This window comes from Chaetura pelagica, unplaced genomic scaffold (genome assembly GCF_000747805.2).
Source record: "Chaetura pelagica isolate M959 unplaced genomic scaffold, ChaPel_1.0 scaffold344, whole genome shotgun sequence".
Taxonomy (NCBI): domain Eukaryota; kingdom Metazoa; phylum Chordata; class Aves; order Apodiformes; family Apodidae; genus Chaetura; species Chaetura pelagica.
In genome coordinates, this window is record NW_009953098.1 from 6,215,557 (window position 1) to 6,231,521 (window position 15,965).

Genomic DNA, 15,965 nt, shown 5'->3' on the forward strand with positions numbered 1-15,965 from the left:
TCTGTACGATTGACAGGAGTACAGGGCCTTTCATGAAAAATACTTCATTATATTCCTTCTTATGCCATGAATAAAATACGCATTTTATTGGGAGTGTCAGAGGAATCTGAGACCATCAGGATTGTTCCTTTTTTTATAATTTTTTTCTGATGGGGGGGCATTATTTGGAGTCTTGTGCTCTTGGTGTTGCTGTCTCTGTCCTCTGGTTTTACCTTTAACCTCTCTCCATCTCTTTCTCAGTATTCTTGGGGTTTGGTAGGATTTTTTGTTGGTTTTGGGTTTTTAGTTTGTTTTTTTTTTTTAATTGTTTCCTCCCTCCCCCCCTTTATTTTTATGTACTGTCATCAGTAGGGGATTCATTGCAGTTGGCTGTCGGAAATTTGTCCCTGTCTTACCTACTGAGAGCACTGCTGTGAATCCATTCTTGTTTATTGCTCTATTCCATGTTCATGACTTCTTTATGAAGTCAAATACAGTATGAAAATAATTCTCAAAATGGTATGTTTCTATTGGCCTGGTTATATTTCTTTCTAAGGTGGAGGGATTGTAAAAGTCTTTATGACTGGAGTCAAGTATTGGGAGGATCTAAGGGCCTACTATAACCTTGAGCAGCTGACTGACTTCCCCTGACGATAAACCCTGATGGGAAGCTAAATAGGTCCTGTTTGAAAAACAGACAAATGAAGCTAAGCTGATGGATTTATGTAAGCTTTGGCACTGAATCAAAATGCATGTAGATACCCTCTTTAGAAAGTGAAGTAAAAAAAAAATCTCTAAGCAGAATTTTTTTTTTAATGGCTATTGATAATTAGATATAAAAATGCCACGATTTGTAAACACTGTTTAAATAAATTCTGTATTTCTTTTGGTTTTGTCTTTCAAAGTTTGCTTTCAGTTAGCAGCATGCACCTTCCTTGATCTAATTGCAGCTGAGCAGACACAAAGTGAAATTCAGTGAAGTGACATATGCATAATCTGTGCGTCAGCTGGTGCAGTATGTTCTGTTTGATATTTACTTGGTACACTGCTCTCACATTTCAAAATTCAGTGAATAATAAACACTAATATTGTGAGCATGTCAAGTGGTAGAAGCCTTATGTTTATGTACCCTTTGGTCAGGAACATGAGGCTGTGCAAGGTGGTTACTGCCATGGAGGTTACTGCCATGCTTGTTGTGGAAGAATTAAAAATAACTGCTTAAAATGCCAATCTGTTTTAGGATTAAGAATAGAAATAATAATGTATAATATGCTTGAAAGAGAAAAGCAGGTTCTGTAATTCTGTTTTTGGAGTATTTTAGATCTAAGTAATATGATGATGTTGTATTTTTGCATAAAATAATTTTTAAGCCTGAATCAAATGTTTGGCTTGGAAAACCATGGCATACAATTTTGCATTTTGAATAAGTTAAAATTTTTACTTTTTTTCTTTTTTCTTCTCAAACATAACTAGTAGACTATATAAATTGTTCTGTAGCTTGTATGTGGGAGGTGTCTTGTGACAAACACCTTCAGATGTTTAAAAGCAGATTAAACTTCTCAGCCTCTGGAAGTCTTTCAGGCTAAAATAGGCTTTGTTTACTTAGTGCATATATCCAAATATATTTAATGCTTCAATAATATTTTAAAAAATCCACTGGATTGATGAATTTCCCCTGGAAGATGAACTTTAATATTGACCTAATATTCCTTGACCTTCTACTTTTAATTCATTAAACCTTTGCAGAAAGGCTTAATTAACTTCCAAATGCATGAAGTATTGTCTCTGAATTGGGTTTGCTGCTGTTATGTATTCTGAAGTCTTGTGTACACACGTTAGTTACCTGCTTTTTGTGAATTTGTTTTTTTGCCATAAATCACTCATAAATCTACTTTTTGTTATTTTTCTTTTGCAGTTACTGTTTGTATGAGTGCTGTTATGTTGCAAGATATTGTTCTAAATCATTACTCCGGTTAGTTGGAGTAAGGCAACTGTTAAAATATCTGTGTAGAAATATTATTCCTAAACTAGTTTTAATTACACTTTGGACAGTTGATTTTAACAATTATTTGAAATAGAAATAATTGATGTTGCATTCAAAGGAATACTGATGTTGTATTTAAAGCAGTACTTACACAGGTGAAGAGTTTACTTCAGTGCTAATAAGTATGTTCATGTCTTTTTCTCTTACATAAAATTATACTGAAATGCAATCCAACTATGTTTACAGGGGCTGTTGTAAGGAAAGGGCTTCATAATGCAGACGGAATGTTATTAAAGCTAGCAGATACCTATGAGGGATTTGTGCTGCTTCTGTCCTTTACAGTATTTAGACATGATTTTGAGAGGCTTTTGGAATGATGATTGAATCTTTCTGCTCCAACAGATCAAGATGAAATAACATGGGTGATACCATTTGAAACAGTTACTTCATATTAAAGAATTGATCTGTGGCAATTGGACCTTCTGTCAGTATTTACTGTTCTTTTGGTATATCCTTTTTGTACTGTTTGGATTGTGAGGGTTAAGATGGATTGTTTGCCTCCAGAGAATCCAAATCTGGCAGATTTTTTTATTATTGCCTTGTTGAGGACATAATTTTTTTTATTCACCATGTTAACAGAAGGATTATTGCAATATTCATAGCACTGTAGAAGCACTGTTTGAAAGAATAAAACTGCTAATGTTCTGATTCATTAATGCATTACATACAGATTTTTCAGTTTTATCCTAATGCTTATTTCCAGTTATATTTTCCCTCAATTACTAAAACTTCCAGTACAGTGCATAGAGGGTTTTTGTTTTGTTCTAATTCAGATACTGCTGTTAGGTCTGGCGGAAAGGCTTATCCTATGGTTTCCATTGCACTTGAGGGTAGTACAGTGGCTAAATTTTAGGTAGTTCTGTTGGTGTATTTTTTGTCTGGCATTTACAGTTAATTAAATGATCAATAAAACTGAAAAATAACATCTTAATATAATCTGCATCCTGATTTGTAGTATTTCAGTTTAGTCTTTGATCCCGTTCTACCCTCTTTCTGTCTTTGCTCAAGTGTTTCCTTCTCAGTTCCTAAGTGTCATTGAAATACACACACATCTTTCCAGGAAACTTCAAGAGGATCAATAGAGTAAGTAGAGTACAACTAGTACAAGCTGATTTAAGTAATAGTTTAAAACTCATGCTGTTAAGAAAGTCTGTCATAAATGAGGCATACCTCCTATATGTTACGAGTTCTGTAGCCTGTAATTTCAAAAGTGAGACATTATTTTGGGAGGAGAAAATGCACAATTAAGCATTATATGTTTATAGACACTCTGAAAATGAAGCCTACTTTAAAATAAATGCGGTCTTTAGAATGAAATTATCTAAAAAGCTTATTTACAAAAAAAGTATGAGTTTTCTTATTTTATTTTTTTTTATGTTGGAGGTGGAGAATTTTGGTGAAGAGAATCCAAAAAAGTACTGCAAGACCCAGGCTTGCTCTTCCAACATAAGGATGATTTGAAGGTCACCCCTGTCAGAGGGCGCTGGAGAATCTGGGCCCTAAGATAGAATATTTGTTCCAATTGCTTTGGTAATATATCTTCTTTAGCCTATGAAAAATAATTCTTTACTGTAAACAGTGTATTTGTGTTATAATGAAGATATACATATATATATGCACTTGGTATATATTAATATATTATTTATGCATATGATACTTCTCTGTCAGACTTTTTTCTTTGTAAGAATGCTAGATTTTGAGTTCTGGTAACAGAGCAGTTAAGTGGTGCTTAGAACATGTACCAGTTAGTTTATGAAATGTGGGTGGATAATTCTGTCTCAAACTTTTTAAATTAATATATCATAGTAATCATTCTAATATGTGGTCATCTCATATGGGATAAGGAACAAAATAGCACAAACTAAGAATGATCTTTGTGTCTCCACTAGGTTCTTGAGATCTGTGATCTGTCAGGCATAAAACCTGGTCTCACCCTTGATTTCACTACCTGCAGGGAGGGCAAATTACAAAGAATGGCTGAATAGATTGTTTCTGATTTTACACAATTATCTTGTATGCAACAGATGAGAAGAGAATGTAAGGGCTCTGATTCTATTGTAAATATGAACAAAAATATTGATATGTAAACATTTAAATACGATGAGTTGTTTTTTCACTGTTTCTGAACTCAATTTTTTACAAGTAAATTAGAAATTAAGATATGCTGCTATTTATACATTGAAACCATATGCATTTGTTTTGGTTTTTTTCAACATTTTGAAAAGGAATCTCTGAAGGATGTGAGACAGACCTTGTTTATCTTCTTGTAGAAAGTCTTTTAGGTGTGCAAATAAGAAAATTAGTTTGCAGCTAATGGTATCTGAGCAATACAAATTATTTTATTAATGCAGTAATAGACCCATAAGGTCACTTGAGATCTTTACAGAAACAGTCCTAGAGGTTTTAGGAAAAAAAAAAAATAAATTAAAGGAAAGAAACATTAAATTTTACACTTTGGATATAAAATTTGATGGTTTCCAGGATGCATGCATATATTACAAAATACATGTTTTGTGACAGCTTTCATATTGCTACATGTAATTACTGATATTTTTTGCCTGTCAAAGTCAAAACAAGCATATAGGTCAGATCTGTAGGTCAGTCAATGTAATTTGTTCAGAAGCTATTTTTGAATGTGCTAAGCTAAAACAGAAAACCACAGTATAATTTCTAGTGTTGCTACATTAGTCACAAACTGACTTAGAGAAAGAATTAAAGCTGGTGCTCAGAAGTAGTCTTGTGTCCATGATTACATGAAACAAGCATGCTGGGTTGCTAAGGTCATGTTTTCTCAACCTGCTTATAGGTTAATTATCTGTGTCATCCTGGTAAAGGATGCAGCAATCCTGCAATGCATAGTCATTGTAATATTCCCCTCCACTTTCTGGAAAAAGAAAAAATAAAATATTTTGCCCCCCCTGTAGTAGGTAAATCTGGTCTTATATAAGTTATTATTATAATTGTAACATATGTATTTACTTTAAAGAAATTATAATGAATATTAATACAGATGGTGAAGGTAAATTTTTTTTGCCTGATGGCCTACCTGATAGAGGAAAAGTATCTACTTCAGGATTCATATAGAAAGCAGAGGAGAACACTTGTTCAAATAAATACTAATTTTCTTCTTCCTTACATGCATTTATTTTTGCTAATTGCTTTGTGTTAAGAAGTCCATTTAGGCAGTGTTATAAAAATTTAATTTCCCACTTCAAATAAAGGAGTACGTTTGAGATGTCTATCAGCAGTAGCCTGTGTTTTATCCAAGACTTTCCAAGTCAATAATATCGCTGCACTTGTCAGACAGAAGAATTTTTACTGTGTTCTGACTTCATCCGTCTTGGGATGTGTCAGTTTGTGGTTCTTGCACAAGGGCCTGTGGGAACCAAGTTGCTTTCTTTGATCCTCAGGAGAGAATTGACTTGTCCAGTGCCCTGAGTCACCTCTGGCACGGAGGGTGCAGAGCAGGACTGGAAGTCGGTAATCATCCTGGAAAAGTGTAGGCAGGAATAGGAATGTGGGACAAGTGGTAAGGAGAATGACATTTCTTCAAGGAGGGAAGGGAGGAAAAGCTGAGCTGATGGCAGAGGTGCAGGAACTGGTTGTACATTTGATACGGAGTGTGGGCAGGACATGAGCATGAGCACTGAGTAGTCCAAGACATTGATCTTAAAAGTAGAGCACAGCACTTTGGTAAAATGTCCCAGTGAAATACCTGATAGTGTATTTAACAAGATATTTTGCTACAAAGAAAACTGTATCTACTTTACAATATAACACAAGCCATAGGCTTTTCTTTCATTGGTGATTTTACCAGTGGATGCCCATCTGTAATGGGCATGGTGGCCTTGGCCTTCATATGGGGGAAAATAAAGGTAGTGGTGTTTCAGAACCAGACTGTAAAAGCTTTCAGGTGTGATCTGGCTTAGATCAGTGTTTTTAAATTCAATAACTTTGTATTTCAGGTTTGGAAGTCTTTTGGCAGGGTTTTGCCTAGAGCTTTTAAGAAGTGTTTTGTGAAATTCATGCTTGCAGTGTTTGTTTGTGGAGAAGTAGAACATGCTTTAAAAGCTATAAATGCCTAAACCTGTGTTTGCCAGGTAATTTTCTATTGGCCTGTAAAACTTCATGATCTTCCTGCCTTTCTTTATGTTTTTTGTTTGTTTGTTTGTTTTTTAATTATTATTTTGTTTTTAATGGGCTGCTGTTTGTCTCTGCATGGCAGGGAGGCAGGCAAGAGTAACATGAAAGAAGAGAAAGAGGCATTATTTTAGTACATAAAGGATGGCTAGTTTAATTTAGCCAGTTTTCAGGCTGCATGTGTGTATAATATATTATTCTGTGTATAATACATTTATTCTTTGTTTAGGAGATCTGAAAGGAGAGCCTGACTTATGAAGCGATGACTTGTAATGGCCCAGAGAATTCGGAAGCTTGTGCCACTCCAGATGCTGATCATGACCAGGAATGGGCACAGGAATGCTACCGACTAGGAACTTTTGTGGAATTTCCACTTGACTGTCCAGTTTCAGCATCAGCACTAGCACAAGCTGGCTTTGTTTATACTGGAGAAGGTGACAAAGTGAAATGCTTCAGTTGCCACACAGTTATTGAAGGATGGGCACCAGGGGATTCTGCCATTGAGAGGCACAAAAACCTTTCCCCAGATTGCAAATTTATTACTGAATCTACTTTCAAGGAAAATAGCATACATCCTCCCACCCAGAACTACCAGCACAGAACTGAAAATGGTTCCAGCAGTTCAGCCCAGCCATGTACTCTGGATGACCCTTCTGATGTGGAGGCAGATTACCTCTTGAGAACTAGGCAGGTTGTGGATATGTCAGATACTTTGTATCCTAAAAACCCTGCTATGTGCAGTGAAGAGACAAGATTAAAGTCCTTTTATAACTGGCCCCTCAATGGTCAGCTGACACCAAAGGAATTAGCTAATGCTGGATTCTATTATACAGGTGTTGGTGATCAAGTGGCATGTTTTTGTTGTGGTGGAAAATTGAAACAGTGGGAACCCAGTGACATAGCTTGGTCAGAACACAAGCGGCATTTTCCCAAATGCTTTTTTGTGCTGGGACGGGATGTTGGAAATGTTCCAAGTGAATCTGTTTCTGCTGAGCTTGGGAGAGGTGGTCTGAATGATACACAGCACCCAAGGAATCCATCTATGGCAAAATATGAAAGACGTTTACAAACATTTTTGACTTGGATATATCCTGTTGACAAGGAGCAACTTGCTGAAGCTGGGTTCTATAGCATAGGTAAGCCAGAGCTTAAAATGACTGATATCTTCTATGGAGAAAGTCTGTGTGTCTTGTTATGAAAAAAATATTTTGTTATTCTAATACAGAATGATTTGCCAGAACTTCTTTACTCTGTAAATTACTTTTCATAGTTCTTGTGTAAAATGATATTCATTATATCAAATATTTTTAATTGCAAAGTATAAACTTGGTCATAAAATCATATTTATCAGTAAAACATCGTTTGTTTTCCTTGCCTGATAGAACCCTCGTAATACATATTTCAGTAAGACAATTATTGCTGATAAGTTGTCTTTTTTTTTTTAATTTATTATTAAATGAAGTACTATCTTCCAGAAATCTACATGAGGGAGCAGGCTTGTGGCCTGTAGCAAGGCCTGTGAACAAGACAATCCAACTTGTGTGCCATCTTATTTAGTTAACACCTGTTTGCATTCTCACAGCATTTGGACACCTGAAACTAGCAGATGCCCAAACCCAGACAGAGACTCCAGCGGAAAATCTTTGCTGCTAGACATGGTAGTGTTTGACTTGGATAAGACTCCAGTGTTTTTGTGCATTGGTTTCCTAGTTGGATTGACTTGCACAGTGCTGTTACAGCTCTTTGAAAGTCTTCACTGAGAGGTGCTGTACAAGCATGAAGTGTTGCTTTTATTAGGTCACAAAGAAAGAGGATTATCTGGGGTAATTGCTTGCTCTCATCTTAATTGGCTTCTCTCTTAGTGGTTCTCAGAAGAACTTTTAAATCCGATTCCATTTGTTTTACTTGTGGCTTTGAATAAAACCTTTGATATATTCACATATGGGTGATCTGTGGGCAATATCTGTAACCAGTAGAACTGTTTTTATTGATTTCTTGGATTCCTAGAAGCACCTAGCTTCTCACAGCCAATCAAGATCTATATTGCTGAGGTGCACTAACCAGACACCAACTTTTCAGACCTTATGGTTGTTCAGTGACTTATATGAAAACTGTGTTTCAGGTGGCCTGAGAATGATTTAGCTCTGTAGGAAGAAGGTGTCCATACCACCTCTTATTTCAATAAACACAATATCTAAGCGGTTTCTGATGCAGTTTTTGATTAGGGTAGGCACAGTGCTAGAACTGAAAGAATGCAATTTCTGCCCACATCTCTTCAGGCGGTTATGCCATTGCTCTGTAGAGCCCACGCATGGTGACATGGAGGACCAAAAACATGTCAACAACTTAGTCTACCAGCTTTGAAGTAAAAGGCTTTGTGGTTTGTTTATCAGTGGATTGAGCTATTTGATAATAGATTTTTAGCTTTTGCTCTTTATAATTACGTGCTAAAATAAAATTCATCAATACTTGATGTGACTCTTTGTATTTTTAAGCTAGTCTCTCCTGAGCATTTGTTACAAATCATATGCATTATGTCCTCCTTTAGAATGGAGTTATTTTTTGTTGCAATTGCAAATGAATAAAGTATTTCTTAATAAGGGAACATTTTAGTTGAACACTTATTGTTATGTCTACTAGAAGTATGTAACTTTATTCTGATGTGTTTTCTCAGGTAATGGTGATCATGTTGTGTGTTTCCACTGTGGTGGAGGATTGCAAGAATGGAAGAAAAATGAAGACCCATGGGATCAACATGCCAAATGGTTTCCTGGGTAAGGTATTTTTTTACTGTTGTTGCATGTCTGAGTCTTGTTTGCAGTATAGTACATTTTAATAGCAGTATACTAATAAAGGTTTCAGAAGATTGGCTATGGCTTAATGTTGTTTAGCTTTATTAAGATATTTTTTTTAGTTGCCCTCTTCCAGTTCCTCCTCTTTCATTTGTCATGTAGGCACCAAAGGAATATCAGTTATCTTCCATGTGTTTGTTTTTTTCCTTTTCAATAAGTAGACAATATTTTAAGGAATGAGGTCCTTATTTTTATTATTCCATATGTTCTACCTTCTGTAGTCCTGCAATTCTATGTATAATCATCAGGGTATGCTTTCATGTTGTACTGGAGGCCTCAAAAGTGGACATTAACCTAATGTCATCTTTGAGAGGTAGGAGGGAGTTTTTCGAAAATGGATGGGAAAGAGCTAAATTTTGAGAGGTGGAGGGAACAACTAAGAGATTGTTCGTTCTGTTGCAGAACAGTAGAGGTGCTCAGTCTGAAAGGTTGCCCTGAAATTGTACCTTTCAAATAACTCTTAAGTCAGTATTGTTTGTATCTGAGCTTATTTGTCAGAATTATTAAAGAGAATAAAAGATTTCTGTGTCTGGACTTAACTGAAGTATCAGCTAGCAGAATTGTGAGGTTTTGTGAATGTATCTGATTTTTTTCCTCCTCATGATCCAAGCACTACATTATAGTTGTCATTTAATAGTTTCATACATGCCAAAGTTTATAACTCTTCTTGGGATATAAATTTACCAAACTTCTGTCATTGTGTAAACAAACCGAAAGAAGTCAGTAGTGGTATTGAATTCAAAGCATACTTCAACATAATTTTAAAGGATTTTAAAGGACCCAGCAGTAGTTTTTGGAAAGACTGCCAATTTTGTCTAAAATCTGTCATGAGGAAAGGAGGAGTATGTGACTCATTGTTTCTTACAGGTGGATAAAAGCTGTCCAAGTACAAAGACTTAGTTACTTGTATAACTTTGATGAAATCAATGTATTTCTGGGAGCATTTATGCATTAGCTGATTCTTTTTTCAGTAGTGGTACAGGCAGCTTGTAACTTTTAGTCTCTGCCACTTGAAAGTGATGCCTTTCCAAGTTTTTGGCTTGGTGCAGTGAATGGTTAAGACACTTTCTTGCTACACTTCACTCCTTTTTACATGGGTTTGATTTTGTTTCAGTTGATTTAAATTATGTCAGATTTTATTACTTCCTCTCAGATCATTAACTGTTTTATATGGAGTTTTTGTTTTTTGCACATAAACTTGAGTGGCAGGGTATCAGTCTTACAGCATGCCATGTCCATGAACAGGACACTGTGAAGGTGAAGTAACTGCTGAAGCTGGATCTAATTGCAATTATATTTCTTTCACTTTTAGGTGCAGGTTTGTGAGAATGGAAAAAGGGCAAGAATTTATAAATAATGTTCATTTAAGAGATGAATGTAGGGATTCAACAGTAAGTGTCTTGCTTGTTAAATATAATTTTGTTAAAATAGCAAACAGTTTTCACATCATTTTCATATGGAGCTACTCTTAATTATCTGAATATCATTTAGTCCTCCTGCTGCTTTCATTGACAGAAAGAGAAAGACATCTAACCATGTTTTGGTTCTGTCATTCAGAGTTTCTGGATCTTGCAATTCTCCTTGGGTGGGATCACAGATGGTTACCTTGGATATTTTGCATGTTTGATATGAAACAAGTGCGCTGGTTTTTTTTGTGTTTTTTTTTTATAGCCTGGGAACTTAAGGCTTACAATTAATCATCTGCTTATTGAAGTGTAGTAAAAATTTTCTCTCTTCTTGTTGGTAGAACATTGTTTAACTGTATGCAGTCACTAAAAAGTAAAACTAATGTTATTTTAGAATACTTTGATGGACTAAGAATCATGATTATAGCAAATATGGGCTTAAATGACAAAAACAGTATGAAAGATGTAACAAAACACTGATCCCTTTACAGTTGTTCAGAGCAGATTCAATAGCTTCAGTCAACAACATAACTGAGCTCAAATAGCTATTTTTTCTTGTAACTGTATAGTTTCCTTCTACCTTCTCCAGAATGATAACTCTTGTTTATATTTCAATTCTAGACAGAAGCTGCTGAAGGGACAATGCTTACTAAAGGTATCTGTTTTAAAAAAACAAAAACAACAACCCAAACAAACACCCCTCCTTTTTTGAATATCTGTATGTGCATATATAGTCAAGTAAAAGGTTATTTAAAAAAAAAAACAACGCTGTTGCATTTTTAAATAAAGCAAGACAGGAAAAAATGTTGGATGGTGCTTTTCCATTGCTTTTAAATAATAGTGGGATGAATTTTATTTCTCTTAGGGGAAATCTTATAATAAAGATAAATAATAAAGAATGTTAATCATTAAAGAAGTTCATATAGGAAGCAGTCTTATTTTTAGCTAGCAAGTATGCACCAAGTATTGAATTAGTAGTGCTGTGGGATGAATCTTAAAGAATGCTGAAATGAAACAATCTGTGTTGCATTTCATGAGGCAGGAAGAGTTGGTCTGTTAAATGGGAAGGACTAGAAAGCTGAAATATCTTGTTATATGTTCCAGTATTACACATTCCTGCAATGTTTTTCACAAATGCCAAGCAATAAAAAGACAAGACAGTTAAAGGAGTAGTAGGAAGACAATGAGGCAGCTCCATCACAGGGAGTAATAAGCTGCTGCTAATAAGAATGGTTACACAAAGCCTGTTTTAGAAGTCTTTCACACATTGCACATTTATGAGAGTGAAAATTTAGTTAAAATTTTTTGCTTTTTGAACAGTCTTGCTAAGAAGAAAATAGACATTTACATGTAGTAGAATGCTGTCTGATAATCAGATTCATCCTTGTTACATTGTTGTGTGTTTTTTAATTTTTTGTTTTAGTTGATCTCTTGCAGAATCCTTTGGTACAAAGTGCCATAGACATGGGTTTCAGTTTGTCTGATATTAGGAACACCATGGAAAAGAGATTGCAGATGTCTGGAGAAAGTCACACATCTGTTGAGGATCTGGTAGCAGACTTAAGTGCTCAAAAAGAAAATACAAGGGAAGAAGAACCAAATGAAATCCCAGTTGAGCAAGATGAGCTTATTCAGTTACAAAACCTCTGTGTGTACTTTCAATATCAGCTTTATAGTCTATGAAACATATCTTATCTGTTTATTCTACCCTCTGATCCAAGTCTTAGGTGAAGTTATGGTATTTTAACTTAAAATTCAAGATGTTTCTTTTTGGACATTTGAAAAAAAGCTGAACAAAGAGGGTATTAAATATTTGAGCAGAGCAGCATTTATAAATATTTATTAAATAAATAGTATTAATACCTGAAAAGTGTATAATACTGAACTTCTAGTGCTTCTGGGAAAAGTTATACATGCTAACTAAGAAGCCCAAATGATTGTAATAACATTTTTTTAAAAAAGCAGTAGTAACTATAGATGTGGTGACTGGTGGCAAAATGAAATAGACACAGCAACATTCTGTCAAATACTCAGTATACTCAAAATTAAAATCTTAGTAGGGGATTATTTATTTTTCACTATAAAATTTTGCTTAGGATAGAAGGGACATACAGGTTATGCTCAGGCAGCCATTGTGGTACACTCTGCACCTAGACCAAACCTAAGATTTCTAACTCAGACTTGTGGTTTAGGACAAGCATATAGATGAATTCACAGGGAGGGAGAAGACCATCTGGTTGGCATGATAAACAGTGATCTTACCAGCCCACTCTTTTAAATAAGATGTTTAATGGACATTATGGGGGAAAAAGATCTTGCAATGAAGATGGACATGATTTTTGTGGTTGGCTGTGTAGAGCTTTCCCCAAGTAGAGAAGGGGAAGGTTTTGAAACCTGCATTTTGAAATGGGGCATACTGGAATAATGAAGAGCTCATGTACAATGCAAAATGTATTCTTTCTATATTAAAAATTATTAAGCCTTTGAAGTATCGGCCTTTAGGGAACAGGGGCAGGGAAGGAAATCACATCCTCCTTCTTTTACACTGGGGAAGCTCTGAAAAAAAAATAAATCCAAATTACTTAACCAGTATCAGGAAGCCTTTCTTTCACCTTCTGTACAAGTTGTGGGAAAGTTGTCAATGGGAAGGCTGTGAAAAGAATGGTTCCTGATTGAAATATGCATACCCCAAATTCTAGAGTTGTTTCAGGGTCTTGTGAATGTAGGTAACTGAATTCCCTGCTTGCATTGGCCTGGGAGATGTAATGAGATGGAGAGAGGGTTGGGGAGGGAAGAGGATTCCATGCTGCAGCTTGGTTTCTTCTCTCTAGTTAATTTTTTCTTTTTAAAGTCATAACCTTTAAATCAGATGAAGAAAACCCTGTCCTTTTGTCTATTGAAAAAAAAAAAAAAGTAGAGAGATTCAGTGGTACTGAGTATGTTAACTTCTTTTATCTGTTTATTTTCCTTAGATCTCAGTACTGAAGAGAAGTTGAGGCGCTTGCAGGAAGAAAAGCTTTGTAAAATCTGTATGGCTAAAGAAGTATCAGTTGTCTTCATTCCCTGTGGTCACCTACTTGCCTGTAAGGAATGTGCTGAAGCACTTAATGAATGCCCTCTGTGTCGTACAGATATTATGAGAAGGCAGGAAGTTTATATGTATTAGTGACATGTGTGTAATGTAAAAAATGCAGTTAATTCCAGGGTATAATCATATGGCAGTATTTAGGGTTTTGTGCTGTCAAACTCTACATACATTGTAACATTTGAAAAAATTATTTTCCTTAAGTGATTTTTTTGGTATATAAAAACAAATATTAAAAGGCAAATATTTATATTCTGTAACTTTAATGAACCTGATTTGGGAAAGCCTAAGTAATGCAAAGCTTTATTTATATAATAATTCCTTTGCCTCACTTCAGTGTGACTGGAGTTTATGCAAATACAGTTGTTTAAATAGTCTAGCCCTCTATGAAACTTGTAAATAAGTGAGTATATATGTATATAATAGTTTTTAAAATTATATCTGAGATTTTAGTTTCTCAAAAACATGATGAGATAGAAAACTTTATTTCTACAACTTTAGTTGTGACATAATTCAGAGAATATGCGTAAACCTGCTGTGATATTTCACCTTGTTTGCTACTGCTACTTGAAAGTGAGTCTATTTGGATACATGACTCCTGAGTCTCCATTTCTTTTTTCTGGTTTAGATATTTAAATGGGCTTCAGTAAACTGGTTTTACCCATCCATTGTTCATGAAAATACCTCTGTATAGAAAATGTACATAAATTTCATTCCTTAAAAGAGAATTCAACAGAAATGAAGGAGATTTTGTGTACTTTGTGTACTTCGTGAAAGGAGCAGTCTCATTTTAAACTTACTGCCCTACACAGAAAGGTGTTCGTTGTTTGTTTTTTTTCTTGTTTGTTTTTTTTATATTAGCATTGTCCTGACTAATTTATCTGCTAATTTCTTGCAGTGCTTCTGTTTTCTTTTAGAAGTTTTTTTTTTAAAGGTTAAATTCTGTCTGCATGAAAACGCTTTCTTTTTATAATTCACAGGCAATGTTAAAAGTCTTTCATTTTTCTTGTCAGTTTGCAGCATTTAAATTAAAAAAACTAAACTGTTCCAGTGAGAGTCACCTGAAAATACTTTTAACTATTTCTTACTGGACTGGTCCTCAGCTCTCTAATAAAGAGTGTCATAGCTTTGTATTTCAGTACAGCTGGTTAACAATTAGTCTACTGAATTATGTGACTTCCTTATTTTGTGGAGCTGTGAATATGTATGTATTTTTGAGTCCTACACACTAAGAAATATAGAATATACAGAATATAGTTTTTCACATTATAGAAGCTTTAAATCCAATACACAGAAATTTAATGTCTGTTTTTTCTATTTTTTAAAATATGTGCTGTGGTTATTGCTGGTGTAATGTTATGAATATTTAAAATAAAGTGCAACCCAGTTGTTCCTTGATCAGTGTATTTGAGTCTACATTAAAAAAAAAAAAAAATCGTAACAGAAGGTTCCTTTCTGGTGCATTTTTGTTTTATAAGTCAGCTGTTAATAATTTAACCTGACTGTTACTAAGGATAACAAATACATTTTAATTTGAGTGGAAATAAAAGTAATTGTTTGTATAAATAAAAAAGTTCATTAATTATAAAATTACAATGTTAAGTTTACTATTTTTTGCAATAAATTATAATTTGTTTCTTAGGATTGCATGATGACTAGAAATTCATAAAGAGTTCAGCACAGAATGGTTGTATTTTGACTTTTTGTGCCTTTGTAAAAAGTGTAGTGTTTCAGATCACCCACGCAGATGGGGATTTTCCAGGACAGGTATGGACTGGCAATTCTGACTGCCTTGTTTCTAACTCCCATTTTCATTTACGAGGGGGTTCTGTACTTTTCAAGGGAAATTAAAGGCAGGGGCGGGGGGTGTTGGCCTGTGTACTCATGTATCTTGCCTGAATTACCTTGTTTAGTTTGTGTTGCAAACCGTGTTCTAGTGACTTGCTGAAGCAGATGGTTTGTTACCTAACCTTCACCAAAGTCACGTGAGGGAGAATGTCTGGATGAGCTGGATCCAACTTACAGGCTGCAGAACTTGGCGTGTGGCTCAACAAAGCCCTGCCTGGAAAAGAGTTTGACCAAATTTTACTTAGAACTATTACAAAACTAAATCCTAGTAAGGAGATGATTTTGGATGTTAGAATGTAAACTGTTTGAGGAAAGCCTGGAAGTAGGTCACAAATAGTACCGTTAAACTGAAGGGGAGTGTGAACACGTTGTGCAAATGTTATGCAGGCAAATACCATAAAAGCTTTATGTTCAAGCTTGCTAACTTAGAAGGTGTACTGTATCCTTTACTGCAACTTTTTAATAAATGTTATAAAAGATGCAGCTATAATGATACACCTATAATAGGAATTACAATTTTAATCAGGAACATTAAAGGGTTAAAAGCTTATTAGCAAGACCACAAAATAACTGCTCTGTGGGTTTAGGTTTTTAAAAAACTATAATCAGAG

General features: G+C 34.9%; 1 protein-coding gene across 1 annotated transcript; it reads left to right on the top strand.

Moving 5' to 3' along the window:
• The first annotated feature begins 6,425 nt into the window (after positions 1-6,425).
• Positions 6,426-13,587, top strand: XIAP (X-linked inhibitor of apoptosis). Its single transcript, XM_009997122.1, has 6 exons — positions 6,426-7,299; positions 8,838-8,937; positions 10,328-10,406; positions 11,043-11,076; positions 11,845-12,069; positions 13,394-13,587. Exons 1-6 carry the CDS (start codon positions 6,426-6,428, stop codon positions 13,585-13,587), a joined length of 1,506 nt encoding a protein of 501 aa, XP_009995424.1.
• The last annotated feature ends 2,378 nt before the right edge of the window (positions 13,588-15,965 follow it).